The 27863-nt window shown below is 36.9% G+C and overlaps 2 protein-coding genes across 8 annotated transcripts in view; one reads left to right on the forward strand and one right to left on the reverse strand.

Annotated features, from left to right (window-relative positions):
- AASDH (aminoadipate-semialdehyde dehydrogenase) overlaps positions 1-18987 on the forward strand; it is a 34698-nt gene extending 15711 nt beyond the window's left edge. For all 6 annotated transcript variants that reach the window (XM_036853570.1, XM_036853571.1, XM_036853569.1 and 3 more), the window contains 10 exons: positions 6637-6878; positions 7251-7357; positions 7891-8063; positions 8495-8687; positions 9731-9846; positions 10898-11693; positions 14344-14507; positions 15717-15839; positions 16672-16803; positions 18235-18987. In XM_036853570.1, coding sequence (XP_036709465.1) covers positions 6637-6878; positions 7251-7357; positions 7891-8063; positions 8495-8687; positions 9731-9846; positions 10898-11693; positions 14344-14507; positions 15717-15839; positions 16672-16803; positions 18235-18624 — 2436 coding nt within the window. In that variant the 3' untranslated portion in view covers positions 18625-18987. The remainder of the gene's footprint in view (positions 1-6636; positions 6879-7250; positions 7358-7890; positions 8064-8494; positions 8688-9730; positions 9847-10897; positions 11694-14343; positions 14508-15716; positions 15840-16671; positions 16804-18234) is intronic.
- Positions 18988-22930: 3943 nt separating this feature from the next.
- The window catches only part of CRACD (capping protein inhibiting regulator of actin dynamics), a 39842-nt gene continuing 34909 nt past the window's right edge, over positions 22931-27863 (reverse strand). For both annotated transcript variants that reach the window (XM_036853567.1, XM_036853566.1), the window contains one exon: positions 22931-27768. In XM_036853567.1, coding sequence (XP_036709462.1) covers positions 27608-27768 — 161 coding nt within the window. In that variant the 3' untranslated portion in view covers positions 22931-27607. The remainder of the gene's footprint in view (positions 27769-27863) is intronic.

Here is a 27863-nt window from a genome sequence, read left to right on the forward strand (position 1 = left end):
GATTTTCTGATTTTTACATCGGTATGTTTTATATTAACCTAAAAAAAAATATTTTTTAAGTTTGGCATTTTTGAAGATTTAAAAAATATATATGTGAAAGTATGTGACTTGTACTCTAGCCTAAAGATATAGCATTGCAAGTGGTTAATGAAACTAGAGAGAATTAATAAAATTATATGCATATCATGATAAATTAAAATTTTTTAAAATGAGACTTGAGAGGATGTTAAATTTCTTCCCAGAGACAGAATTTGATGCTGACTTTCTTTTTAGGAAATGTGTTTTTCTTCCTATTAAAAAAACCATTATATATAAATGAAATGAGTATAGCAATGCAGTTTGCTAGGTATCAGTGGTATAAATTCTCATCTGTTGGTGAATTGTTCTATGAATCTGGGCAAGATTTTAATACAACTTTTATTTTCCTGTAAAATTCAAGGAGCATAATTTTTCAGGGAATATTTGCTAAGTACCTTAATAGTGTCTTACACCTCTCTAAATCTGACCCCCTTGCTTAATGTTAAAGCACAATCTCAGATAAATTTACTTTAGCAGTGGTTTTTAACTTTTCTGGGATCATAGATCCTTCTGAGAAATGGATACACATTTACTAACTCTGTTCCCGAAATACAGCAAATTTCGCATATAGTTTCATTGTGATTTTATATAACTCACAATACATATTTACTTGGAATATTATGAGCAGATCACATTTGACTTGGTTTGAGTAAGGAAGAGAAGCACAAAAGCTGACAGACTAACCTTTCTTTCGTATAAGACACATGTCTTGTAGTGAATTTTAGCTTTATTTTATTATCAGGGTTCACCTTTTCCCTCCAGAGTCAATTTCTTACCAAATAATATGTAAGTCATCAAGGAGATCCATATATATATATATTTTTTAAGAGCTCCTTTTACAGATTTTATTTACAGATAACCTTGCCCAAACCTAATTGGATATTAAACAAGGATCTTAAAAGCTCTCAAAGAGAATACATGCTACTAAAGTTTTGAGAATTGGAAAAAATAGAATATCTTGAGTTATTGCGGGAGAGAAAGGCCCCAAAGTGAGATGGACTAAGCCTCTGAGGAAATTAAGAACCTCTTTATCTCAGGAGTAAGAGTTTTCTCTTGCGAAGAAAGAGCCAGTATTTGGTTTCTTACAAACCTAAAGTATATTTGGGAATTTTTTGCATACTCTGGGTAACAAAGTTATATTATTTAAACTTGATGCCTTTTAAAAGTGAAACCTTTTAGTTAGAGCAAAATCTTAGGTTGCTAGCTACCAAAGGGTTAACATAAGTGTTTTTCATTTTTACGTAAATTTTTACTTAGACAATCTGGAAGAAAACTATAATATTTTCTATCACGTTTTTCTGTTATTTGCTAAGTCCTGTTTTCCTATGCCTAAGGTGATTTGGTAGCAAAGGATGTTGAGTTGTCCTGTGCCAATAAATTGATCATTTCAGTTTATCAGTATCTGAAAAGTGTTACTATGCTTTACCTTGCTGAATATTCATAGTTGTGCATTCATTTGTAGAGTTCAAAGTTGCAATTATCCTTAACACTAGAAATTAGGCCAGAATGTTTCAGATTTGCTTTACTGAAAATGGAGAGCAGGACCATTCAGTCGTCATTTTGACAAGAGATTTTCCTTATGATAAAAGTCTTGGGGGCTTCCCTGGTGGCGCAGTGGTTAAGAATCTGCCTGCCAATGCAAGGGACACGGGTTCGAGCCCTGGCCTGGGAAGATCCCACATGCCGCGGAGCAACTAAGCCCGTGCGCCACAACTACTGAGCCTGTGCTCAAGAGCCCGCAAGTGACAACTACTGAGCCCACGTGCCACAACTACTGAAGCCTGTGCGCCTAGAGCCCATGCTCCGCAACAGGAGAAACCACGACAATGAAAAGCCCATGCTTTTGAAGCATGAAGAGTAGCCCCTGCTCACCGCAACTAGAGAAAGCCCGCGCACAGCAACGATGACCCAACACAGCCAAAAATAAAAACAAACAAATAAATAAATTTATTTAAAAAAAAAAACACAACTCTTGGTGGAACAGTTAAGAGCTTGATTTAGGATCATTTCAGGATAAATAGGGTGACCACTGTAATTTATTACCAAAAACTTGGAATCCTGAGAGTGAATGAAAGCACTAAATTCCCAGACAGTAATCTGGAACAATAAGTACATACTGGGATATAGGGTCATTCTACTACTTAAATATTTTGACAAGCCATGACCTTAAATAATCTCCCCAAATTAAAATTCAAGTTGTCCTTTTAGCTTTTATTGAAAGAAGCCATTTTAAAATCTTTATTCACGTAACCTCTGGCTACAGCCAAGTGAGGAGATTGGCAGATATGCTCCCCAAAAAGCAACTATAAAACTGGACAAAATTGACAAAAATAACCATTTCAACACTTTAGAAATCAACTAAAGGCATATAACTATCTGAAACATGTTTTTTTTTTGTTTTTATTTTTTTAACAGAAATATGTTTACATTTTTAAAAACTGCTGAATTTTGCTTTAGAAAAGGGAATCTGTGGCATTCTAGCCAGCAAGAAGGGCCTACAGCTCCAATAGCCTGAGGTTGCTATGGTGAGGAGGGCAAGCACATTCCTGACTGACCTTGAGGCTATGTGCATGCATGTAAGAGACACAAAAGAGCCCATGGAAAATAAAAGCTGGATCAGACTTGAAAATGACCTAACTTTGAATGAGCTCCCCTATCCACACACAGATCCATCTATACAGACAATCTGTCCAGTCACTGGTTGACATCTGAACTATGCAGACATGAGGCGACCCTTAGGAAGTAAGACTTAAAAATGAAAACAAGAATATGTATTTTGGGACTTCCCTGGTGGTCCAGTGGTAAAGAATCTGCTTTACAGTGCCGGGGACACAGGTTCGATCCCTGGTCAGGGAACTAAGATCTCACATGCCGCGGGACAACTAAGCCTGCGTGCCACAACTACTGAGCTCGTGCACTTCAACTAGAGAACCTGCATGCTGCAAACCACAGAGCCCACGCACTCTGGATCCTGCACACCACAACTAGAGAGAGAAAAACCCTCATGCCAAAACTAGAGAGAAGCCCGCGGACCACAACGAAAGATCCCGTGTGTTGCAACTAAGACCTGATGCAGCCAAAAAAAAAAAAAAATGTATTTTAGGGAGTTCCCTGGCGGTCCAGCAGTTAGGATTCCAAGCTCTCACTGCCAAGGGCCAGAAAAAAAAGTATTTAATTAAATTAGTTTATTTTTTTGGCCATACCATGCAGCTTGTGGGATCTTAGTTCCCCCACCAGGGATTGAACCTGGGCCACGGCAGTGAAGGTGCTGAGTCTTAACCACCAGATCGCCAGGGAGTTCCCAAATACCTATTTTAAAAGCCAACTGAGGGGCTTCCCTGGTGGCGCAGTGGTTGAGAATCTGCCTGCCAATGCAGGGGACACGGGTTCGAGCCCTGGTCTGGGAAGATCCCACATGCCGCGGAGCAACGAGGCCCGTGAGCCACAACTACTGAGCCTGCGCGTTTGGAGCCTGTGCTCCGCAACGGGAGAGGCCGCGACAGTGAGAGGCCCGCGCACTGCGATGAAGAGTGGCCCCGCTTGCCACAACTAGAGAAAGCCCTCGCACAGAAACGAAGACCCAACACAGCCATAAATAAATAATAAATAAATAATAAATAAATTAAAAAAAAAAAAAAAAGCCAACTGAGCAGTGGCATCAGTGACCATACGGGGGAGACAATTTACAATGCAGGGGACCCGGGTTCGATCCCTGGTCAGGGAACTAGATCCCACATGCATGCTGCAACTGAGAGTTCGCATGTCACAACTAAGGAGTCCGCCTGCTGCAACTAAGGAGCCAGCAAGCAGCAACTAAGGAGCCTGCCTCCTGCAACTAAGACCTGGTGCAAAATTAATTAATTAATTAATTAATTTTTAAAAAAAGAAATATATTGTTATATCAAGAACATGATATCTGCCTGAAAATAGAGGTTCCAAATACATGAAGCAAAAATGGACAGAACTGAAAGGAGAAATAGACAACTCAATGGTTTGAAATTTTAGTGCCCTACTTTCAGTAATTCATTGAAAAACTATACAGAAATCAATGTGCATATAATAAAGAAGACTTGAATAACATTATCAGTCAAATTCCATATGTAGAACACTCCATCCACCAAATGCAGAGTACACATTTCCTAGGATAAGTCATATGCTAGGCTACAAAATAAGTCTCAGGAAATGTAAAATGTGTTGATGAAAAATTAGTCAATCTAAGAAAGAAATAAAGAATGTTCTTTGAGCCAAACTGAGGATTATAACCCGGGAGACAGTCTTTCAGAAAGATCTGAGGACCCTTCTGCCTGTTAGAAGTCAAAGCACAATTATGTACATTTTCGAGACAAAGAGTTATACATCGAAGTGACATATTGATAGTTTACATAGTCTAGATCTGCACATATAAGGCAAGTAGTGGGTCATTGTGACCCGTCACAGGATTAAGAAAGGAATGTTATCTTCTAAGGATTACCTTGTTGGTGCGAGGAGAAATTTGCTTTTTATGATGAAGCAGGAATTTCTGTGTCTTCTAAGGTGGTCTGGTTAATGTATAATGCAGATGCACATTGCACCGTAAAGCGAGGGTAGTGAGGCCCAAATGGGCAGAGAAAGAATTTTATGTTAAAAAAATTTTTTTTGTCCTGCCTTAAAAATAATTTTATTTCATCAAATGTGACTAAGTGGGGTTTGTCCCAGGAATGCACATTTGCTTTAACATCCAAAAATCCACTGATGCTATATACTAGATAAAGAATAATGGACAAAAAGCACATAATTATGTCAGCAGATGCAGAAAAATTATTTGGCAAATCCAATGCCAATGATTAAAAAAAAAAAGTCAACAAACTAGGAATAGAAGGGAACTTCCCCAACATGATAAAGGATGTCTACAAAAAGACTACAGCTAACATTATAATTGGATAAAAGACTGAATGCTTTCACCCTAAGATTGGGAACAAGGCAAGGATGTTTGCTTTTTCACTTCTCTTCAACATTATTCTGGTTGTTCTAGCCAGTGCAATAAAGCAAAAAGGAAGAAAGAAATTAAGCACCCACACTGGACAGGAAGAAGTAAAACTATTTGCAGACGACATGGGGGAACTACTAGAACTAATAAACAAGTTCAGCAAGGTTGGAGGGTACAAGATCAATATGCAAAATCAACTATATTTCTACATTATAGAAAAAAAAGCCCAAAAATGAAATTAAGAAAATAATTATATTCACAATAGCATCAAAAATAATAAAATAGGAATAAATTTAAAGAAGAGCAAGGCTTGTACGATGAAAACTATAGAACATTGTTGATAGAAATTGAAGAGCTAAATAAATGAAGAGACATTTCATGTTTATGGATTGGACGTCTCAATATTGTCAAGATTGCAGTTCTCCCTATAAATTAAACCCAGTCCCTATCAAAATCCTGATAGACTTTTTTGGGGGAGAAATTGACAAGCTGATCCTAAATTTTATATGGAAATTCAAAAGCTAGTCCTGATCCATACAATAGAATAAAAAGTCCTATGGTCTGAGTGTTTGTGTCCCCCCAGAATTCATATGGGGCCTTTGGGACTGCTTAGGTCATGAGGGTGAAGCCCTCATGAATGGGATTTAGTGCCCTTGTAAAAAAGACCCCACAGAGCTTTCTATCCCCTTCCACCATGTGCAGACACAGCAAGAAGTCTAACCTGGAAGAGAGCTCTCACCAGAACCTGACCATGCTGGCACCCTGGTCTTGGACTTCTATCCTCCAAGAACTGTGAGAAATAAACTTCTGCTGTTTATAACCTACCCAGTCTACAGTATTTTGTTATAGCAGCCTGAACAGACTAAGACAAAAAAGAATGAACTATTGATATATACAACATGAATCACAAAGTATTTTCACTGAACATACAGTAAAAGATGCTAGGTCAAAACAGAATACATGTATGATTCCATTTTTATAAAATTCTAGAAAATGTCAGCTGATCATCAGTGACAAAAAATAGATCAGCGGTTGTCTGGAGGAGAGGTCCAGTTGGAGGGAAGAATTACAGTGGTACATATGTGATTTTAGGGTTGAAGGATCTGGATTGTGGTGATGGTTTCACTGATAATATATCTCAAAATTTGTATTGTACACTTTAAGTATGTATAGTTTATTGTATGTCAATTATATTATCTTAATAAAGTTGTTTTTTAAAATCTTTATTCATTGTTTTGCTTAGGCACTTCCTTAACACTTTTATATACTTTTTCTACATAGAAATAATGGGAAAGGAAATGTAAATTCATTTTATAGATTTTTGTCCTTGTAAACATTTTTGTCTAAAGTGCATAATGAAACATAATTAATATTTGCTTATTTTTTACTGAAGCAAAATTTATGTCCACATTAAAAATGTAATGCTGCTTCAGTAGTTTTCCAAATATGATTTGCCATTTAGTAAACACAGCCTTAATTTCCTTGTGAGCTCCCAATGTTAAGCTTTGGACTAATCACTACAGAGTGTTGTTTTTTTTTTTTTTTTAAAGAAGTGATGGGAAAGAAATAATTTATTTTTAATGTATCTACAGGCAACACCGACATTGCTTAGAAGATTTGGATCTCAGCGTATCAAGTCAACTGTTTTATCAACCAATACTTCTCTTCGAGTATTGGCCCTTGGTGGCGAAGCATTTCCATCATTAACTGTTCTCAAAAGCTGGAGAGGAATAGGCAATAAAACACAAATATTTAATGTTTATGGTATCACAGAGGTATCAAGTTGGGCGACTTTTTACAGGATACCAGAGAAAATTCTTAACTCTACTTTGAAGTAAGGGTTTCAGTTACTTCAGGGTAGGGTAGAGAGAAACTGTTATTTTTCCAGTATCTTAACACAAATAGTATTTTTGATAGGCACTGGAGTAATATTTTATAAACACTACTTTATCTAGAATTTTAAGCTGGGAATCCAGAACCTTTCTTATTTTAACTGGTGCTACAGATCCTGCTAGAGGTTTTTGTAACTAAACAGCAATGAATAACATGATAACTTTTCCACCTAACCTTTTCCTCTTGTCAATCTTTGAATTATAACAAAAACTTTATTTTTCTTTATTTGGTACAATGTGATTTAAATACACTGGTAAATTTTCTATTCAAATGAAAAATTTTAAATTTGGTTTGGGTTGTTGTGTTTTCATAGATGTGAATTGCCTGTACAACTGGGATTTCCACTGCTTGGAACAGTAGTTGAAGTCAAAGATACTAATGGTTTCACAGTTCAAGAAGGCAATGGCCAAGTATTTTTAGGTTGTTTTACATTTGTTGATTGGGAATAATTTCTTTTTTTTTTTCAAGAAAAAAAATCTGATGTGTTAATTTTATTCTTTCCTCAATTATTCTTAAGTCTAGTGTTCTTTTCAGTGATGGTAATTTTTAATCTCATCCTCACAGTCATGAAACATTTAATTAGTTACCATAATTATTTCAGATAACAATGTCTAATACTCTAAGAGAAGATATAAAAGTAATTTAGAAACTGTAAATTGGTTGTTTGTATTTCTGTTTATAGCCAAAATTCTATTTAATTAGTATTTTAAGAATATTTTTAATCACATGTATTTTTAGAACTAGATTGTGTTTCGTCCCTTTGCTTATTTTACTAAGGTTCTTATTGTATATAATTTTATCAGATAACATTTAAAAGTGAATCCCCCTTTTTATATAAATATTCAAACTTTGAAACTTAGTAACTGAGCTTTTGGAGGTGTTCTGATTTCATGGTTTTTAATATATTTTCCATGAATTTTTAAAATTACATTGTTGTTTATATCTTGTGAAAGGTGGCCGAAATAGAGTATGTTTTCTTGATGATGAAATGACAGTACCACTTGGCACAATGAGGGCCACAGGAGACTTTGTGACTATAAAAGATGGAGAGATATTTTTCTTGGGACGAAAGGACAGTCAGATCAAACGTCATGGCAAACGTCTTAACATTGAACTTGTGCAACAGGTAGAACTGTTTAAATATTAAATATCTATTAATATATGTAGGTATTAGAGGCAGCCATAACTACTTTTCTGTTCCAGGGTTCTCTGTCAGTATTATTTAAACCTAAGACTTTTGTGTTAGTGATGAATTACAGTAGAAGATATGGATAATACATTGTGCACTTTATTCTCAGCATGAAGAGTTGTTTTTTAAATAAGTGACAAAGTGGATTTTGATAACTGTGAAAATAAGTTGACTTATTTTGCTCTGGGAGCTATTATTTTTGGAAAACATTAAGAACCCTGTGTGCTGCTAATAGTGATAGTAGGAAACAATTTTTAAAAAATCTCTAGTGAATTACAGATTTTAATTTGACTGTATTGAATGCAGAGTATTTAGCAAGTTTGTTTTTAAATGTCCTTATTGGCAAATTGAGATAATCTCTCTCATAGGTTGCTGAAGGTCTTCAACAAGTGGAGTCTTGTGCAGTTACATGGTATAATCAGGAAAAATTAATTTTGTTCATGGTGTCCAAAAATGATTTAGTAAAGGATTACATCTTTAAAGAACTGCAGAAACATCTTCCAAGTCATGCAATCCCGGATGAGCTTGTGTTGATTGATTCTCTACCATTTACATCTCATGGTAAAATAATTTGAAGCAGCTATGTTTCAGTGCCAAATGATACTAATTGTATTAACTAGTTTAAAGGCCACTTAAATCCTTATTATTATAAGTAATACTAATATATATTGTGGTAGCCCCTCTGTTAAATACTTTGTATAATTAACTCATTTTATCTCCAGAAACTCCTGTGAGTAGGTGGTATTATTCCCATTTACTGATGTGGAAAATAAGGCTTAAGAGGTTAAATAATTTCCCCAAAATCACATTGCTAGTTAGTAGTAGAGTTGAAATTCTGTAGGACTGTTTGACTTCAAACCATGTGCTCTTAATCACCATAGTCTATTACTTTCCCAATTTCATCTTTATTTAATATTTCAGAATGTGGTTATTGCTCAGTAAATAGTACCATTTTTTTAGCTCTTTAAATGAGAGCAACATTAGCCCCTCCTTTCTTTTTTTTTTCTTTTATTTAAAATTATTTATTTTTTGGCTGCGTTGGGTCTTTGTTGCTACACGCGGGCTTTCTCTCCTTTTTTTTTTTTTCTTTTTTAAAAATTATTTTTGGCTGCGTTGTGTCTTTGCTGCTGTGCGCGGGCTTTATGTAGTTGCGGCGAGCGGGGGCTACTCTGTTGTGGTGCACTAGTGTTGCGGTGAGCAGGCTTCTCATTGTCGTGGCTTCTCTTGTTGTGGAGCACGGGCTCTAGGCTCGCAGGCTTCAGTAATTGTGGCTCGCAGGCTCCAGAGCACAGGCTCAGTAGTTGTGGCACACGGGCTGTCGCTCCGCGGCATGTGCGATCTTCCCAGACCAGGGATCGAACCGGTGTCCTCTGCATTGGCAGGCATCGGATTCCTAACCACCAGGGAAGTCCCTCTTTTCTTCTTATCTGCTACCCACTACATTCTGGGTAGCATGGGACTGTCTTCTTGATTATTGATTCTGCATGACAAACTTTTATAGGATTTTCTAACCTTAACAATGAAAAATGTGTGTATTGTGACTAACAAAGACATGAAGGGGTCAAGCTGAAATTTAAAAATTGTTATTTCTCTTTTGTATTAAGGCAAAATTGATGTTTCTGAGTTAAATAAGATTTATTTAAACTCCATAGACTTGAAGTCTGAGTGTAAACTCAATGGAAAAGAGGAACTTTGGGAAAAATTACATCATTTGTGGAAGGTACAACTTTTAAGATACAAATTTGTTATTATAAAGAGGTCGTTGTATATCTTCAAGGAATGTAGCATCCTAATAAGTCTGATAAAATTTTCTAAGAATGTTACTGCTGCCCAGATGTTAAGTAGTATAGCTTTGTTTAATTCAATTTGTATTCAAATAAGGGTTAGGTTCTCTACTGCAAGATTAGATTAAGCTCCCTATATAGAAATTTATTGGAAGTGAGGTAGTCATAAAAGGCATGAGTAGACAAAACCTCTCTTGACATAACTTTTCCCTAAGAGGGTCAGTCAAGTGCAGTAACACTTGTCAGAGTTGAAAAAATAGCCGAATCTTGCTGTACCACAATCTGTGGTATAAAGGCTTAACATAATTATTCCAGAAGAACTTTCAGTAACAACATGTATGTTTCGGCTTAAGGAAATTAATATATATATATATATATATATATATATATATATATATATATATGTATATATGTATATAACAATTAAAAACTTATTTTAAAATATATATATTTTATTACCTATGATTTACAGGTCAGTATAATTTTTCTTAGATAAAATTTGGAGTTTTCTAAAGGGTTCTAACAAGAGGATGTAACTGTACAGTCTTGTCTGAAAATAGAGGATATCTAGATAAAAGTAATATCCACTTCATTTTTAGATTCTTGGAAAATAATTTCGGTTTATGTGAAGTTAATGAAAATAATTATTCCTGTATTATAGAAACATCAGATATTGTTAATATCTGATATTAAATCAGATGTTTTTATAATTCCATTCCCTATTGTATGGGTAGAAAAACTGCTCTAAAGGGAAGTATAATTTGCAGTTCTAGGGTAGTTTGTGACAAAATTGGTAGCATAATGATGGTCTCCTTTACTATACAGAAAATAATTTTAAAATTTAATTGTTAAAAAATTTATTTTGTGTGTGTTTTGTGTTCATCTCATTAATGTAGTTACCATCATCTATATATTACCTTTAAATGCTGAATTCTTTTGGTTTTAGATCTTTAACTTCACCATATTTCTCACTTCTCTAATCTGTAGTCTGTTCTGAGTCTCTCAGAAGACCCTTTGAAGGTTCCTGATGAGTCACTCTTCTTAAATAGTGGTGGAGATTCTTTGAAGTCCATACGGCTCCTCAATGAGATTGAAAACCTTGTTGGCACATCAGTACCTGGGCTTCTGGAAATTATTCTTAGCAGTTCTATTTTAGAGATTTACAATCACATCCTTCAAACAGTGTTTCCAGATGAAGATCTGACATTTAGCAAGAATTATGCCACAAAAAGAAAATACAGCGATGTTAATCAAGAGGAAACCAGTGGAAAATCTTTACATCAGGAATCTGTCATGCCTTTAAATTGTGACAGCGAGATCAATGCTTTTATTGCACTGAGCCGAGGGAGTCAGATTTTGTCTCTGAATACTACTAGGTTTTTAACTAAGTTGGAACATTGCCCTTCAGCCTATTCTTCTGATTTAATTTCACAGACTAACATTCAAAATATGAAAAGCTTAAATCCTCCAGCTCTTATTGGGAAGTCAAAAGATACGTCCTGTGTTGCAGTAGTTTCTGAAGAGGAAACATCTGTGATGGGGGCTGAAAAAATGGAGTTTCATGTGAGGTGGAGGTCAGACACAGGCAAATGTGTGGATGCTTCACCTCTGGTTGTAATACCAGCTGTTGATAAGTCATCTGCGACTGTGTACATTGGCTCCCATTCTCATAGAATGATGGCAGTTGATCTTTACTCTGGAAAGGTGAAATGGGAACAGATTTTGGGAGATCGCATTGAATCCTCAGCATGTGTATCTAAGTGTGGAAACTTTATTGTAGTGGGTAAGTTTCTGAATTTGATGTTTATAGAGTTAAATTTAATTACCATATGATAATGCTAGTAGGGCCAAGTTAAATTTAAAAAACCTATGTATAGTAGGTTTGGTTGCTGTCAAAGAATAATAGTTAACTACATGCTGATTCACAGTGTGGGCCTTGGGTCAGAGTTTCTGGATTTGAAGCTAGCTCTAAAGCTGTTACCAGCTCTGTGACCTTCAACGAGTTGCTGAACTTCTTAGAACTTCATTTTTCTTATGAGTATATGGGCATAATAAATAAAACATGGTGCTGCATCACAGATTATCCCCAGACTTAATGGTTTAGACTAATAAACATTTATTTATTTATTTATTTATTTATTGGGATATAGTTGCTTTAATAAACATTTATTATCTCACAGTTTCTATGGGTCAGGAATTTAGGAGGGGTTTAGCTGAAAGTTCTGGCTCAGGGTTTTTCATGTGGCTGCAACCATCTGAAGGCTTGACGAGCTGGAAAAATCTGCTTCTAAGTTGGCTTACTCACACTGCTGCAAACAGAAGACTTCAGTTTTTGCTGGTTTTTGGCAGGAAGCTTCAGTTTCTTGCCACATGGGCTTCTCCATAGGCTGCTTGAATGCCCTCACAACATGGAAGCTAACTTCCCTCAGAGTGAGTGACCCAAGAGAGTGATTGAGGAGGAACGCAGTACTTTTAGTGTCTAAAGTTGTATACCATTATTTGTGCTTTATTCTGTTATTAGAAGAACATCATTAAGTCTGGCCCACACTCAGAGGGAGGGGAATTAGCTTCACCTGTTGAATATCTCTTTGAGTATCAAAGAAATTGTGGATATATTTTAAAACTACCACAATAATCATAGAGCTTTTGAGAGGATTGAATGAAATGATTGCTTGTGTATCCTTTAGTACATTGCTAGGGACAGACTAAGTGCTCAAAGAATAATAGTTAACTACATGCTGATTCACAGTGTGGGCCTTAGGTCAGAGTTTCTGGATTTGAACCTAGCTGTAAAGCTGTTACCAGCTCTGTGACCTTCAACAAGTATTAGCTACTACTTTCTACTCAGTTTCATTAAGGTGTAGGTGACTTTTACTTTACAAAGATATGGGGGTCTAGGCATAACGTCTCCTCAACTACCACTCTCTTTTTACCCCCCAAACTACATCAAGTTTTACTTTAGTGCTCATGGCATCTGTTTACCAAAGCTTTTCAGACTAAGTGCTTAGGAATATATCTCCCTACTTATGTTATCCTGGCTAGAATCTACTTGAATCTGAGTTTGATTCTTCTGTATTGAAAACCTACATTTTGAAAATTATACTACAGGAAACTTTAAGTTATACATGTGAATGATCATGAGTAATCCCTATCCATGAAAGTCAGCTCATTGAGGTTACTGTTTGCATTCCAAGTGTCTAAACCCAAAGCCTCTGGCACATGGTGGTCACTTAGTACTTTTTTCTCTTTTTAAAAAAATTTCCAGTTTTATTGAGATGTAATTGACATATAACATTTTATTAGCTTAAGGTATACAATATAATGTTTGATATATGTGTATATTGCAAAATGATTACCACAGTAAATCTAGTTAGCATACATCACCTCATAGAGTTACAATTTTTTTCTTGTGATGAGAACTTTTAAGATTCACTCTCAGCAATTTTCAAATATACAATTCATTGTTGTTAACTATCACTTAGTACTTTAAATATTTGTTATTAATATAATATACAGTAAAACCCTTTTTAGTATACAGTTTTATATTTTGACAGATACATACTATCATGTAACCACTACCACAATCAAGAGTCCACTGCTCCAGGGACTTCCCTGGTGGTGCAGTGGTTAAGAATCTGCCTGCCAATGCAGGGGACACAGGTTTGATCCCTGGTCCGGGAAGATCCCACATGCAGCGGAGCAACTAAGCCCGTGTGCCACAACTACTGAAGCCCGCACGCCTAGAGCCCATGCTCCACAACAAGAGAAGCCACTGCATTGAGAAGCCTGTGCACCGCAAGGAAGAGTAGCCCCCGCTCCCTGCAACTAGAGAAAGCCTGTGCGCAGCAACGAAGACCCAACACCTCCAAGATAAAAAATATATATATATGTGCATATAGTAGCACTTCTCTGTGAGCATTACATGAGTTAATAGATATAAAATTCTTAGAGTAGTATCCTTCACAAGGTAAAAGGTCAATAAACATTTGGTCATTGTTAATGTTAGCATTTCTGGAACACCTACTATGTGCTGGGCATTTATCCTAATTATCACAGTAACCCTGATGTAGATGTATCCACATTCAGCAGAAAGATAATCTAGGTCCAGCGATGCTAGGTAATTTGCCCAAAGGATGGCCATGACAAGATCTGAATCCAGGTCTGTCAAAGCCTCTTTCTGCTGCAACATGCTCATGTTCACTGTTTTCCTGGTAGTGAAGCACTTTATGGTACTTTTTTAAAAATGTAAGGTGTACCTACTAAATAGGTTTTTTACACAAATGGTTGCTGCTTTGCTGAAATGTAAATCGAGCCAGACATAGAGCCTAAGTACACATGAAGAACATCGAATATATATCGTCATGATTTTAGCCAAATAATTATTTTCCAGTGACATATCTAAATCTCATCTTTTGTATTTTGTTTCCCAACAGGCTGTTACAATGGGTTGGTTTATATTCTGAAGAGTAATAGTGGAGAAAAATACTGGATGTTTACTACTGAGGATGCTGTCAAAAGCTCAGCAACTGTGGATCCAACCACAGGACTTTTTTACATTGGCTCTCATGACCAGCATGCATATGCTTTAGATATATATGTAAGAATTCACTTCATCAATTTCATACCATAAGCATAGATAGAAGAGTGTGAAACTATCAGGTGGTGGTGACTAGGGGAGCAGGTATTAACTATTCCCAAGTTTGTGATCTGGGAAGCTTAAGGGGTTAATTAACAGCCATAATATCTTAAGACAGTTTTAACTTCCTTACCGAATTTTCACAAATAAATTTGCTACTCAGAGTTTTGAAATATAAGGAACTTAGAATGCCATCTTGACAATAGAGAAGAATCACAAAAATATCAGTAAGAACTGATTACATAAAATTTTTAAATTTAAGAATTATAAAATTAAAAAGAAATAAGTTGGGAAAAGTTTTTGAAACAAGTGTGACAGAGTTAAAATATTTATAAGTATAAATTAAGAGCAAATACAAATTAATAAGAAAAATATAAAGGTCCAGATAGAAAAATAAACAAGGGATATAAATGCACAGGACCCCAAAGAAGAAATAGCTAGTAAATGTATTTAAATATTTAATATGTTTAAGAATCAAAGGAATGAAAATTTAAAACTTTGAGATAAAGAAGCAAATGTTATTAGATTAGAGGGTAGCATTAAATGCTGATGAGAACGGTGGGAGGTAAAGCCTTCAAGGAAAACAATTTGACCATAGGTAGCAATTTCATATCCTTTGATTCAGTAAAATTCTTCTAGGAATCTATCCTGGCAAAATAATCAGAAACATGGACAGACATATGCACCAAGATGTCTATTTCCAAATTGTTCATAACACCAAGCAATTAGTTCCAGACAATTTTCAATGATAAGGTAGAGAGAGAAATTATTTTGTGTTCATATGGGATATGATCCATTAAAGTAACATTTAAAGAGTTTTACAAAATAAGTGAGCTAAATTAGATACAAAGTGTATGGTATTCAGAATGATGATCTCAAGCATATTCAGCTGTGTGTGGGTGTGCATACACCAAAAAGATCACAAGGGAAAATGCTAAAATGGTAACAGTGGTAATCTCTGGGTATTGGCTTTTGTCATCTTTTTATACTAACTTGATTCTCCACAGTGAGTATATATTATTTTTATACTAAAAATAAAAATTATATTAACTAAGATAGACATAACATCAGGAGGGACAGGATATGTATATTTTGTTAATCACCAGCAGAAACCAATTAATTTGCTTTCTTTTTCTTTTTTTTTTTTTAAATTTGCTTTCTTATTTGCAGAAAAAGAAGTGTGTTTGGAAGTTGAAATGCGGAGGAACTGTTTTTTCTTCTCCTTGTTTGAGCCTGATTCCATATCACTTGTATTTTGCTACACTGGGAGGACTTTTACTGGCTATAAATCCTGTAGGCATAAAAGAATATTTATTGATTTTATTACCTATTTTTCTTTAATAGTTTTTATTTTTGCTTTGAATTCTGAAAATTTGAAGTAGATTTCAGTTAGATATAGTCCATACATTACTGAACCAGAATTCATTAAAAATGACTGACATGAAGTATAGAAAGATGAGAAAAATCTAAGTTCTGTGTATGTCTTTTATCAATTTTTTATTTTATTTTATTTTTTTGGCTGTGTTCGGTCTTCATTGCTGTGCATGGTCTTTCTCTAGTGGCAGAGAGCGGGGGCTACTCTTCATTGTGGTGCATGGGCTTCTTATTGCGGTGGCTTGTTGCGGAGCACGGGCTCTAGGCGCTCTGGCTTCAGTAGTTGCAGAGTGCGGGCTCTAGGCGTGGGCTTCAGAAGTTGCAGCGTGCGGGCTTAGTTGCTCCGTGGCGTGTGGGATCTTCCCGGACCAGGGATCGAACCTGTGTCCCCTCCTTTGGCAGGCGGATTCTTAACCACTGTGCCACCAGGGAAGTCCTATCAATTTTTTAAGCTGGCAGACTGTTCTCAGTCCTGTCAAGAACTTCGTGTCCATTCTAAGGATGGAGTTTATGTGCTAGTTATTTCTTTCCTGGTTTTATTGCAAGTTTTTATCTTAGCATTCATAAGTAGCACTCATTAATTTTATAGCTGTGTATATGTGTACTAGCTTCATTTATAATGTCAGCATGCCATTATAGCATTTTCTGGTGTTTATAGCTTTACCTCTGGGAGGTTTATGAGTTTATTTTATAAAGGGTAGTTGATTAGTAGAATGATTTAAATGCTGTGAATTGCTTTTGCCCATGACAGGCCACTGGGAAGAGAGTTTGGAAACATTCCTGTGGAAAGCCACTCTTTTCTTCTCCACGGTGTTGCCTACAGTATATTTGTATTGGCTGTGTAGATGGGAATTTTCTCTGCTTTACTCACTTTGGAGAACAGGTAAAAATTTCTAGTTCTGTTTTACTTACATTTCTCAAAGGCATAGTAGCTGGTGACAACTGAAGTAAAATTTTAAACAGTATATGAACCATTGTGTTGAAAAATAATTCTATTTTATTTGTCAAACCACGGGTATTTAAATTTTAGAATGACACTATAATAGATTTAAAAGATTCTATCCAAACGTTGTTTTACTTTTGCCATTCTCACAATTTAAAAAATGTTACCAGTTTTTAGCCAATTTTATTATAACCTCTATTCAGATTGTGAACATTGAAATAAACTCCTGCTTTTTCTATGAAAACCTAAATCTGTTACATAACCCAATTTACATTGTATGGAAGTTCCATCTTCAACTTCATGATCGGCAGGGTAGGCTCCTTCTTTCGTTGGGATAATAATCTCTACTTCTTTACCCATAAGTGACTATGGCACAACTTCTGTGTTTTTGATTTTGGGGATTATTTTGTGGACTTGAGAGTGTACTAGCTCCAACATAAGTTAGCCCATTGCTGGCTAGAGTTGACTCTGGGTGCTTTTTATTCTACATTGACCCCTCATAGCCTAGCAGTTTCTTTTGTTCTGTGTGACAATTACTCTGTGATGAAATCTTTTATTAAGTTCACTTAATATTTTTTATTTACAAAGTAATTTGAATATATTCTCACCTTTGGATTTCTAAAAAGAAGGAGCAAATGCTATTACCCCTTTTTTTACCTTTTCTGAATGAACCAAAGAAAGATTAAAGTGATTTTGTCCAAGTCAGGGACAGAATTGAAATTACAAATCATATTTCATGAATATACCCACTCTTTTTATTTTGCTTTTACTATACTGCTATTACTGTGGATTTGTAAACAGTATCTTAGACTTATGCTTTTTCTTCCTTGTGTGTTTTCTTTAAAATATGGCTGACAGGTTAATCTACAGTAGCTTTGAAATAAGCAAACAGTGTATACATCTACAGGGTAGACACACAACTCATAGCTCTTTGTTTAAAGCTTTAAATTATTGCACATAAACTCTTCCTTTCAGCCTACTTACCCCCTTATTCCTCCATTAGGAGACCAGAATAAGATACAGTTTTTAATAAGATACACTGAAAACTGTGTAGTTTTTTCTTTGAAATAAGTGTCTCTGAACATATTAGTAATAACTTTTGAATGGGGTTCGAAATGAATTTTACTTCATAATATTATGCATAGCGGTGATTTATGTAATAAGGACACTGGTGGGTTTTGTGCTAGATTTTACCATTGGGTCAGAGGTCTAATCTGAGGGTGCTACTTTTGGGAGAAAGCCATTATTTTCTCTGTGTATAGTTACCATTCAGTAGCCTGCATCTCTCACATTTTATTAAGAATTTCAAAAAGCTTTACAGAATTGTTGAAATGAGATGAATAAATTATTTTTGCCTTTATCACCCTTCAGATTTGGCAGTTCTCTACCAATGAACCAATCTTTTCATCCCCATGTACCTCAGCATCAGAGCAAGAAATATTTTTTGGTTCCCATGATTGCTTTATCTACTGTTGTAGTATGAAAGGTCACCTCCAATGGAAATTTGAAACTACTTCAAGGGTGTATTCAACACCATTTGCTTTCCATAACCACAACCGTGGCAATGAAATGTTGCTGGCAGCAGCATCTACTGATGGGAAGCTATGGATCTTGGAATCTAAGAGTGGAGAGTTGCAAAGTGTGTATCAACTTCCTGGAGAAGTTTTCTCTTCTCCTGTGGTCTGGGAATCAATGCTTATTATTGGATGTAGAAATAATTATGTTTATTGTCTGGATTTATTGGGTGGCAATCAAAGATAATGAAGTACAGTCCTTGCTAGAATATATCTGTGAGATGTTTGAAAATATTTTACATTATGGAGCATGTGGATAGTCTTATTTTATGTTAAAGATTATATTTTGTTTAAGAAACTTGTCTATTACACTTTATTGGAAAACAACCGTATTTTACTTCCTATAGGAGCAACAAATGCTTTTAAAAGGAATTATAGAACAAAACACATCAATATGTTAAGTGGCAGTTTCTTTTAATTAGGCTACAGATGTTCTACTTGGTTTTTTTATAAAAGACTTCTGGAAAAAAAGATCAGAATATACTTGGTGGGTTAAAAAATTAGTCTGTGATATAATACACCATTCACTCATTTATACTGAGATTCATAACAAAAGATTTTCAAAGAAAGGACCTATTTATCAAATTAGTTTCCATAATTTAAAATTTTTTATTATTTTTTTAAAAAAATTATTTATTTGGTTGCACCAGGTAGTAGTTGGGGCAGGAGGGCTCCTTTAGTTGTGGATCACGGGCTCCTTAGTTGCGGTACGTGGCCTCCATAGTTGCGGCTCGCCAGCTCCTTAGTTGTGGATCACGGGCTCCTTAGTTGTAGCATGTGAACTCTTAGTTGTGGCATGCATATGGGATCTAGTTCCCTGACCAGGGATCAAACCCAGGCCCCCTGCACTGGGAGCAGGGAGTCTTAACCACTGCGCCACCAGGGAAGTTCCTGTAGTAGTCTCTTATGATCTTTCATATTTCTGTGGTGTCAGTTGTAACTTCTTCTTTTCCATTTCTGATTTTATTGATTTGGGCCCTCTCTCTTTTTTTCTTGATGAGTCTGGCTAAAGGTTTATCAGGTTTTTTTTTAATCTTTTCAGAGAAGCAGCTTTTAGTTTCATTTTATTGTTTTTTAAGTCTCCTTCATTTATTTCTGCTCTGATCTTTATGATTTCTTTCCTTATACTAACTTTGGGTTTTGTTTGTTCTTTTTCTAGTTTAGATGTAAGGTTAGGTTGTTTGAGCTTTTTCTCATTTCCTGAGGTAAGCTTGTATTGCCATAAACTTCTCTCTTAGAACTGCTTTTGCTGTGTCCCATAGATTTTGGATCATTGTTTTTCATTTTCATTTGTCTCCAGGTATTTTAAAATTTCCTCTTTGATTTCTTCAGTGATCCATTGGTTTTTTAGTAGCATATTGTTTAGCCTCCACATGTTTGTGTTTTTGCAGTTTTTTTCTTGTAGTTGATTTCTGGTCTTCTAGTGTTGTGGTCAGAAAAGATGCTTGATATGATTTCAATTTTCTTAAATTTACTGAGGCTTGTTTTGTGGCCTAGCATGTGATTTATCCTGGAGAGTGTTCTATGTGCACTTGAAAAGAATGTATTCTGCTGCTATTGGATGGAATGTTCTAAATGTATTAAGTCTTATCTGGTCTAATGTGTCATTTAAGACACAGTGTTTCCTTACTGATTTTCTGTCTGGATGATCTGTCCATTGATGTAATTGGGGTGTAAAAGTTCCCTACTATTATTGTGTTACTGTTGATCTCTCCCTTTATGTCTGCTGGTATTTGCTTTATGTATTTTGGTGTTCCTATGTTGGTGTTTATATATTTACAATTGTTATGTCTTCTTGAATTGATCCCTTGATCATTATGTAGTGTCCTTCTTTGTCTCTTCCAACAGTCTTTATTGTAACATCTATTTTATCATATATAAGTATTGCTACTTACCCTGGCTTTCTTTTGATTTCCATTTGTGTTCAATACCTTTTGCATCTCTTCACTTTCAATCTGTGTATGTCTTTAGATCTGAAGTGAGTCTCCTGTAGGCAGGAAGGCGGGATATATATGGGTCTTTTTATTTATTTTTTAATCCATTCAGCCACTCTGTGTCTTTTGATTGGAGCATTTAGTCCGTTTACATTTAAAGTAATTATATGTATGTTCTAATTGCCATTTTGTTAATTATTTCAGGGTTTTTTTGTAGGGCTTTTTTGTTCCTTCTTTTGTTCTCTTGTGATTTGATGACTATCTTTAGTGTTATGTTTGGACTCCTTTTCTCTTCTTTTGTGTATCTATTATAGATTTTTGGCTTGTAGTTACCATGAGGTATTTATATAGTAATCTGTATTTATACATGATTGTTTTATGTTGTTGATCTCTTAATTTCAAATACATTTTAACAATCCTGCATTTGTATTCTCCTCCCCTCACAATTATTATTTTTGGTATCATATTTTACCTCTAATTGTTTTGTGTATCCCTTAACTGCTTATTTTAGATATAGATGATTTTACTATTTTAACCTCCCTGCTAGCTTTGTGCATGGATGATTTCCTACCTTTACTGTATGTTTGCCTTTACCAACGAGTTTTTTCATTTCATAATTTTCATTTATCTAGTTGTGGCCTTTTCTTTTTCGTTAAGAGAAGTTCCATAAATATTTCTTGTTAAGTGTGGTGGTGCTGAACTCTTTTAGTTTTTGCTTGTCTGTAAAGATTTTGATTTTTCCATCAAATCTGAATGAGAGCCTTGCTGGGAGTATTCCTGGTTGTGGGTTTTTTCCTTTCATCACTTTAAATATGTTGCCCTTCTGGCCTGCAGAGTTTCTGATGAAAGGTCAGCCGATAGCTTTATGGGAGTTCCCTTCTATGTTATTTGTTGTTTTCCCTTGGCTGCTTTTAATATTGTCTCTGTCTTTAATTTTTGACATTTTAATTACAGCATATTTTAGTGTATTCCTCTTTGGGTTAATCTTGTATGGGACTCTCTGTGCTTCCTGGACTTGGATGTCTGTTTCCTTTCCCAGGTTAGGGAAGTTTTCAGTTATTATGTCTCAGATATGTTCTCAGTCCCTTTCTGTCCCTCTTCTCCTTGTGGGACCCCTATAATGAGAATATTAGTGCACTCAATGTTGTCCCAGAGGTCTCTTATACTGTCCTCATTTCTTTTCCTTTCTTTTTTCTGTTCAGCATCAATGATTTCCACTACTCTGTCTTCCAGCTCACTGATCTGTTTCTCTGTATCATTTAGTCTACTGTTGATCCTTCTAGTGTATTTTTAATTTCAGTTATCATGTTCTTCATATGTTTGGTTATTCTTTATATTTTTTAGCTCTTTGTTAAAAACTTTTAATTTTTACTCTGTTATCCATTCTTTTCCCAAGTTCTCTGATCATCTTTACAATCACTGCCCTGAGCTCTTTCTTGGGTATTTGCCTACTTCCACTTCATTTTGTTTTTCTTGTGGGGTTTTATCTTGTTCCTTCATCTAGAACATGTTCCTCTGTTGCCTCATTTTGCCTAAGTTGCTGTTTGCATTTTTATGTTTCTGGTAGGTTGGTTATGTTTCCTGACCTTGGAGAAGTGGCCTCCTTTAGGCGACGACCTATGTGTCCCAGCAGTGCATTCCCCTCTTATCACCCAAGCTATATGCTCTGGTGGTTTCCTGCTATGAGGGCTGTGTGGGTCCTTCTGTTGTGGTGAGCTAACTATGTGGGCCGTCTGGTAGGCTTGGTTGGCCCCTGTTCAGGTTGGTTGCTAAGCCCTGCCCTTTGCAGAGGCTGCTGGCCACTGGTTGGTATGACCAGGTCACAAGGTGGCTGACTGCAGAACCCCAGGGGCCCCAGGGCTAGTGCTGGCTCATTGGTGGGTGGAGTCAGGGTCTAGAAGACACCAGGGCTGTTGCCCATCCTATGGTGGGTGAAGCCAAGTCCTGGGGTTAGTGCTGGTCTACTGGCAGGCAGAGCCAGGTCCTGGAGTCTGGATGCAAGGCCAATGGTCCCAGAGCTGTTGTCAGATCGCTGGGGGGAAGGAGGAGGGGCTGTTCCTGACACAGTTGGGTATGGGGTTTGGGATGTCCCAGAGCTTATGTTGGCCTGCTAGTGGCCAGGGCCAGGCCCCAGGCCCCAGGCCCAGGCCCCAGGCCCAGATAGTCCCAGGACATGGTCTGGCCTACTGATGGGCTGGATGCATCTGCAGCCTGTGGGAATGTGGTTTTCTTTTTTTTTTTTTTTGGAGACTAAAGCTTTTTTAAATTTTTTATTTATTTATTTATTTATTTATATTTATTTTTGGCTGTGTTGGGGCTTCGTTTCTGTGCGAGGGCTTTCTCCAGTTGTGGCGAGCGGGGGCCACTCTTCATCGCGGTGCGCGGGCCTCTCCCGTTGCGGAGCACAGGCTCCAGATGCGCAGGCTCAGCAGGTGCGGCTCACGGGCCCAGTTGCTCCGCGGCATGTGGGATCCTCCCAGACCAGGGCTCGAACCTGTGTCCCCTGCATTGGCAGGCAGACTCCCAACTACTGCGCCACCAGGGAAGCCCGTGATTTTCTTGCATCTGGTGTCTGCCCTCTGGTGGCTGAGGCTGGTCCAGAGGCTAGAACTGGCTGCCTGGACAGTACGGCCAGGGCAGGGCTGGGTCTTGGGGCTAAAAACCAAAGGGAGGATTCGACAATGGCCCTTGCCAACACCAATGTCCACGTGGTAGAAGGAACTCCCAAGAATGGCTGCCGCCATTGTCTACGTCCTCAGGGTGAGCTGCAGCTGCTTCCTGCCTCTTTAGAAGACTCTCCAAGATCAGCAGGTAGGTCTAATCCAGGCTTCTATCAAATGACTGCTTTTGCCCTGGGTCCTGGAGCATGTGAGATTTTGTGTGTGCCCTTTAAGAATGAAGTCTCTCTTTCCCCCAGCCCTCTGGGACTCCTGAAAGTAAACCTGACTGGCCTTCAAAGCAAAATGCTCTGGAGGCTTGTCTTCCTGGTGCAGGGCCCCTGGGCTGGGGAGCCCGATGTGGGGCTCAGACCTCATAGTGCTTTGGGAGAACCTCTGCAATGTAGTTATTCTCCTATATTTGGGTCTTCCTTCCAGGGGTATGGGACTTGACTATATCGCAAATCCTACCCTTCTACCCATCTTGTTGTGTTTCCTTCTTTATGTCTTTAGTTGTAGAAGATCTTTTCTGGAAGGTTCTGGTATTTTTCATCAAAGGTTATTCTGCAAATAGTTGTGATTTTGGTGTGCCCATGAAAGAAGGTGAGCTCAGGGTCTTTCTATTCCACTGTCTTGGCCTCCAGAATGAATTTTTAAAAGAATATTGAGTCTCTTGCAGAATTACAGAGAGGGCTAGAGCTATATACAGCCAGAAACAATGAATGCCTGAAATATCATTTCGGCCAGAAGACAGCTGCTGTCCTTGAGGCTCTAAATGCTTACCTTATGGCTGACCCCACTAATGCTGGACACTGTTTCCTACCACTGCCAGACTTCCTCACAGTCCCATCTTTTGGTCAGTTGCTCCCAAACCACAGTCCCTTCCAATTTGAAGTGAAACATGTTGTTATGCCCACGAGAGAGTATAGGAAGGCACCTAACAGGCATTTCAGCTGTGGTAGAAGGTGAGTGCTGCCCTCTACCAAGACCCACAAGGTAGAGATTTCCACAAACACAGAAAGGGGATTGAGGCCATGGCTGGCCCAAAAGAACATATCTTCTGCCAGGTTTTAGACCCGTGCGGATTCGTCTTTAATGTATTAACCACCTGGAGCTCTTGCTAAATGCACATTCCAATTGAGAGGGCTGGAAGGAGGGGGGCTTGGCTTAGCCACACTGGAGACTGAGGCAAAAGGAAAAATCAGTAATACTGACCCTGTCTTTATTTAAAATTTTGGTATTTGTTCATCATGGAATTTGCGTTAACCTTGATCTTTAAAATATTGCATTAAAATAGCATTCCTCTTAATTACTTGGTTTTTTGACACCAAAGGCAAGTGCCTTGCTCACGTCACTCACTTTGCCCTTGTCTGGCCTTGTGAGTCAGTAGGTCTGGTCTGCGGCCCTAAGCTGCGTTTCTCACATGCTCTTGGCTTGTGCCCATGCTGTTGTTCCATGGCCCACGCTTTGAGTAAAGAGGTTGTAGGATCATTTTGTCTGAGATGCCAGACCATTCAGTTCCAATTTAGGATTGAGATAAACATTTTATTTGTCCCTAATCATTATTTTTCTCCGAAAACATCTAGTTAAAAGTATAATAAGGTACCATATAAAATGCCTTGAAATTTTTCTTTCTCAACAAAAGCTGTATAAATACAAGCTTTCTATAGATGGTCATTGAAATCAATAAAAACTTCAGCTTGAAATTCCATCAGTGCCAAAGATCTTGTGGGTATTTTTTATTGAAAGATCTTTTTCCTTCAATAATGGACATTTTACATTAAAACTTTATACAACCAAAATCTCAAAATAATAATAAAATCACACTAAGGTATTTTTATTGTTAAGTCTCTACTTCATTTTATTGTTGATAAAAATATTGCAAGACACTTGTAACTAATGTTTCTGCTTTAAAATAAGCAATTAAAACTAAACATCACAAGAAGAGACAATGAATACATACTACAATTTGCTAATAACTGGCTAAAATGATAATTTAATAGTAATTAATATATAAGAAACAATTGCACTTGAAAAATTAAAAAAGTAAAGAAAAAACCTCTAGTTTTGTAATATGTCTTATGAACAGAGGTTAATCATCTATAACCTTGCCAGGAGAAGTGTATGTTTGTTTAAATTAAAAAAAAAAAAAAAGCTTGTGTATTTAACTAGCAATCATTCATTTCTTTTAAGTTTTGAAGTTTTTATATGCTTTATAGAATTTCCCCCATAGTTTGTTGGTCAGAAAAGACTGCAACACAACTAAAGCAAAATAACACTTCATTGGTATTTAGTGCAAAGTAGGAGTAATTTTTACATGAAATATTAAACATGTAGCCTTTAGAAGTTGTTGAAAGTAAGTGCTATGACTTACGTCCAGTATACTTTCCTCAGTATACTCTTAAAAAGATTTTGATGGAAATTTTTTAACTGAGGTATTTCTCCTCCTTTGTATGGGATCAGTGGTAGGTAAGCCAGTACAGAGTTGACTTGTCTACCATTCTTTGTTAATGATCTGATTTATTCACCTGTTCTCTGCAATTACTGTGATATTATTCAAAGCTGACAGGATGACAGAAAAAGACAATGCAGAAGAATTAATGTAGCAGTATAATTCCAGGGCTCTAGGTGGAAAGATTCCTATTAAGAAGTGTTATATTAGTGAGGAAATCATTGAAACTAACAAATGTCTACATATTTGATTTAGAAATGAACATTACTGTGGAAAACATGCAGTGGAATATTAATTGCTTCTCATAGCCATAAAAAAAATTAACGTTCCATTGATTCTTAACAGTCTGAAGGTCCACTATATATAATATTAACTCCAACTTGCAAAAGTACAACTATCCACACTTCACCACACATGCCAGCTGCTACCATGAGGCTGAGCCATCATTTCCAGAAAGAAAATGCCTTGTATATGGTAAACAACTTTGCTGTCATCCTTTCTTTAAGGTACATAATGGTGTAACAGCACACTGTCTGTCTATTGAGTAAGCATAGAGGAAAATGACACTAATAAAATACTAATGTGTTTTTGTAGGAGAGGAAAAAAGGATGTAATTCCTTCCCCTGCTGCACTAGGCAAAGGATTTGTACTTAGATTTTGAAGTCAGGATTGAAGAAAAAGGTAATATGCCAACACCATGAAATGTAGGTTAGTACCAGCAATATGTGGGTTTGCTGTATGTCTGTCTGTGTGTCATGTAAAGCAAATTTAGGGAAATAAAAGTGAATATATGTGGCTTTTAAATTGCCAAGTCCTTTTTTTTTAATCACGTGTATAACAACAAGGCCACTTAAAACTCTGAGATGTTTTTAAAGGTAGCAAGGTGAATGCTCGACATTATAAATGCTATTGAACATTTGACTCTAAATATGAATTACTTGATTATGGTAAAGAAAGAAACTTCCCACGGGAAGTCCTTAGTACAAAGGCTTCAAATCTTGTCTTACTGTTAACTTTCCCTAAAGATTTAAAAGATTTTCAGAGACATGTAATGTCAATAGACTCTTTTATGCCCTGTAATGAATGGCTGGTTTGGGGGGTGGTTTTATTATTTTTCCTGTCGTCTCACCTTTGCTGCTTTGGGTGAAATGAGCCTCCCCTTCAGAGTTTTAAAAACTAGATTACACTAGAAGCAGTGTGTCCCACGCTTCTCAACCTCTGTGATATACCGGAAGTCATCTGAAGAGTTTTTACCAGAATATACACATCTGGCCCCATCCTCACAGGATCTCTGATGATTGAGTAGGTCTGGGATGGAGCCTGAACTTCTTAAGAACAACTGCACTAGACGGGGATTCTCAGAGACAGAGAATTTGTAGCTTCTTTTTTCTTTTTAAATCATTTTAAATAAAAATATTCCCTAGGAGCCAGCTGGGCCAAATGGTTAACATGTCCTTGAGGAGAGTTGTGGTATAACGGGGCCTGTAGCTCAACAGTGCAGTAGAAGAGTCAATGGACTCGCTGTCTGTGTTTGTTACCGTTTCCTGTTGGGGCAAAATCATGAGAAGCAGACATGGGCAAAGAGTTGGGAGCCAGACTTTTACTTGAAATTCCCAGTTACTCACTGCATTCAGGCGAATGGGCACTCTTGTTTATATTAGATCCTTTCACTATCACTACAGAAAAGGGTAGAAATCCCCAAGCACATGGTAAATGGTTTGGAAAAAAGAAACAGGAGTACAGAATCAAGAAAACTATTACAAAGATTGGCAAAAGTACATCTTCTGAATGGTGTGTGGGTGTATGTGTGTGGAAGGGCCATGGAATGGGTGTGGCAGGCTCTCGTGAGAAGTTCTCAGTCTGGAGATTTTGCTTCATGTGGTCCCTAGGACGGAATTTTCTCTTTAGAACTAGGAGGAGCTCAAGGCACCAGAACCTAGGGTTGTGCAAATACACTCTTTACAAGGAACACCACCAGTTCAGTTTCTAAACATTATTTTAGAGCCTATAAAACATGCTGCTTTTCCCTAGCTTCGTTTCTTTCTTTACCTCATATAAAAAATAAATAAATAAAAAGGGCAAGAGAAGAGCCAATAACTGGCAATAGGAATGGATAAGAGTCACTCTTTACTTAATAATCTGTGGACAGTCGCTCCAGGCCTTGGCTTTCCTTTTGGCCAAAGCCAGCCAGGCTGGTTCTGTTGACACGGGGGCAGCGTCTGGGGTAGAGAATCTCTTTGTGACTTCTTTCACCAGTGGTGCTGGGGGAGCCGAATCAGAGATCTCCACTAGATTGCATTTTGAAGGAAAAGGAGAAAGGAATAAGTCAGAGCCACATTTTGATATAGCAGAAGTATGAGATTCAGAAAGGAAAACCCAGTGA

This window comes from Balaenoptera musculus, chromosome 5 (assembly GCF_009873245.2).
Source record: "Balaenoptera musculus isolate JJ_BM4_2016_0621 chromosome 5, mBalMus1.pri.v3, whole genome shotgun sequence".
NCBI lineage: Eukaryota > Metazoa > Chordata > Mammalia > Artiodactyla > Balaenopteridae > Balaenoptera > Balaenoptera musculus.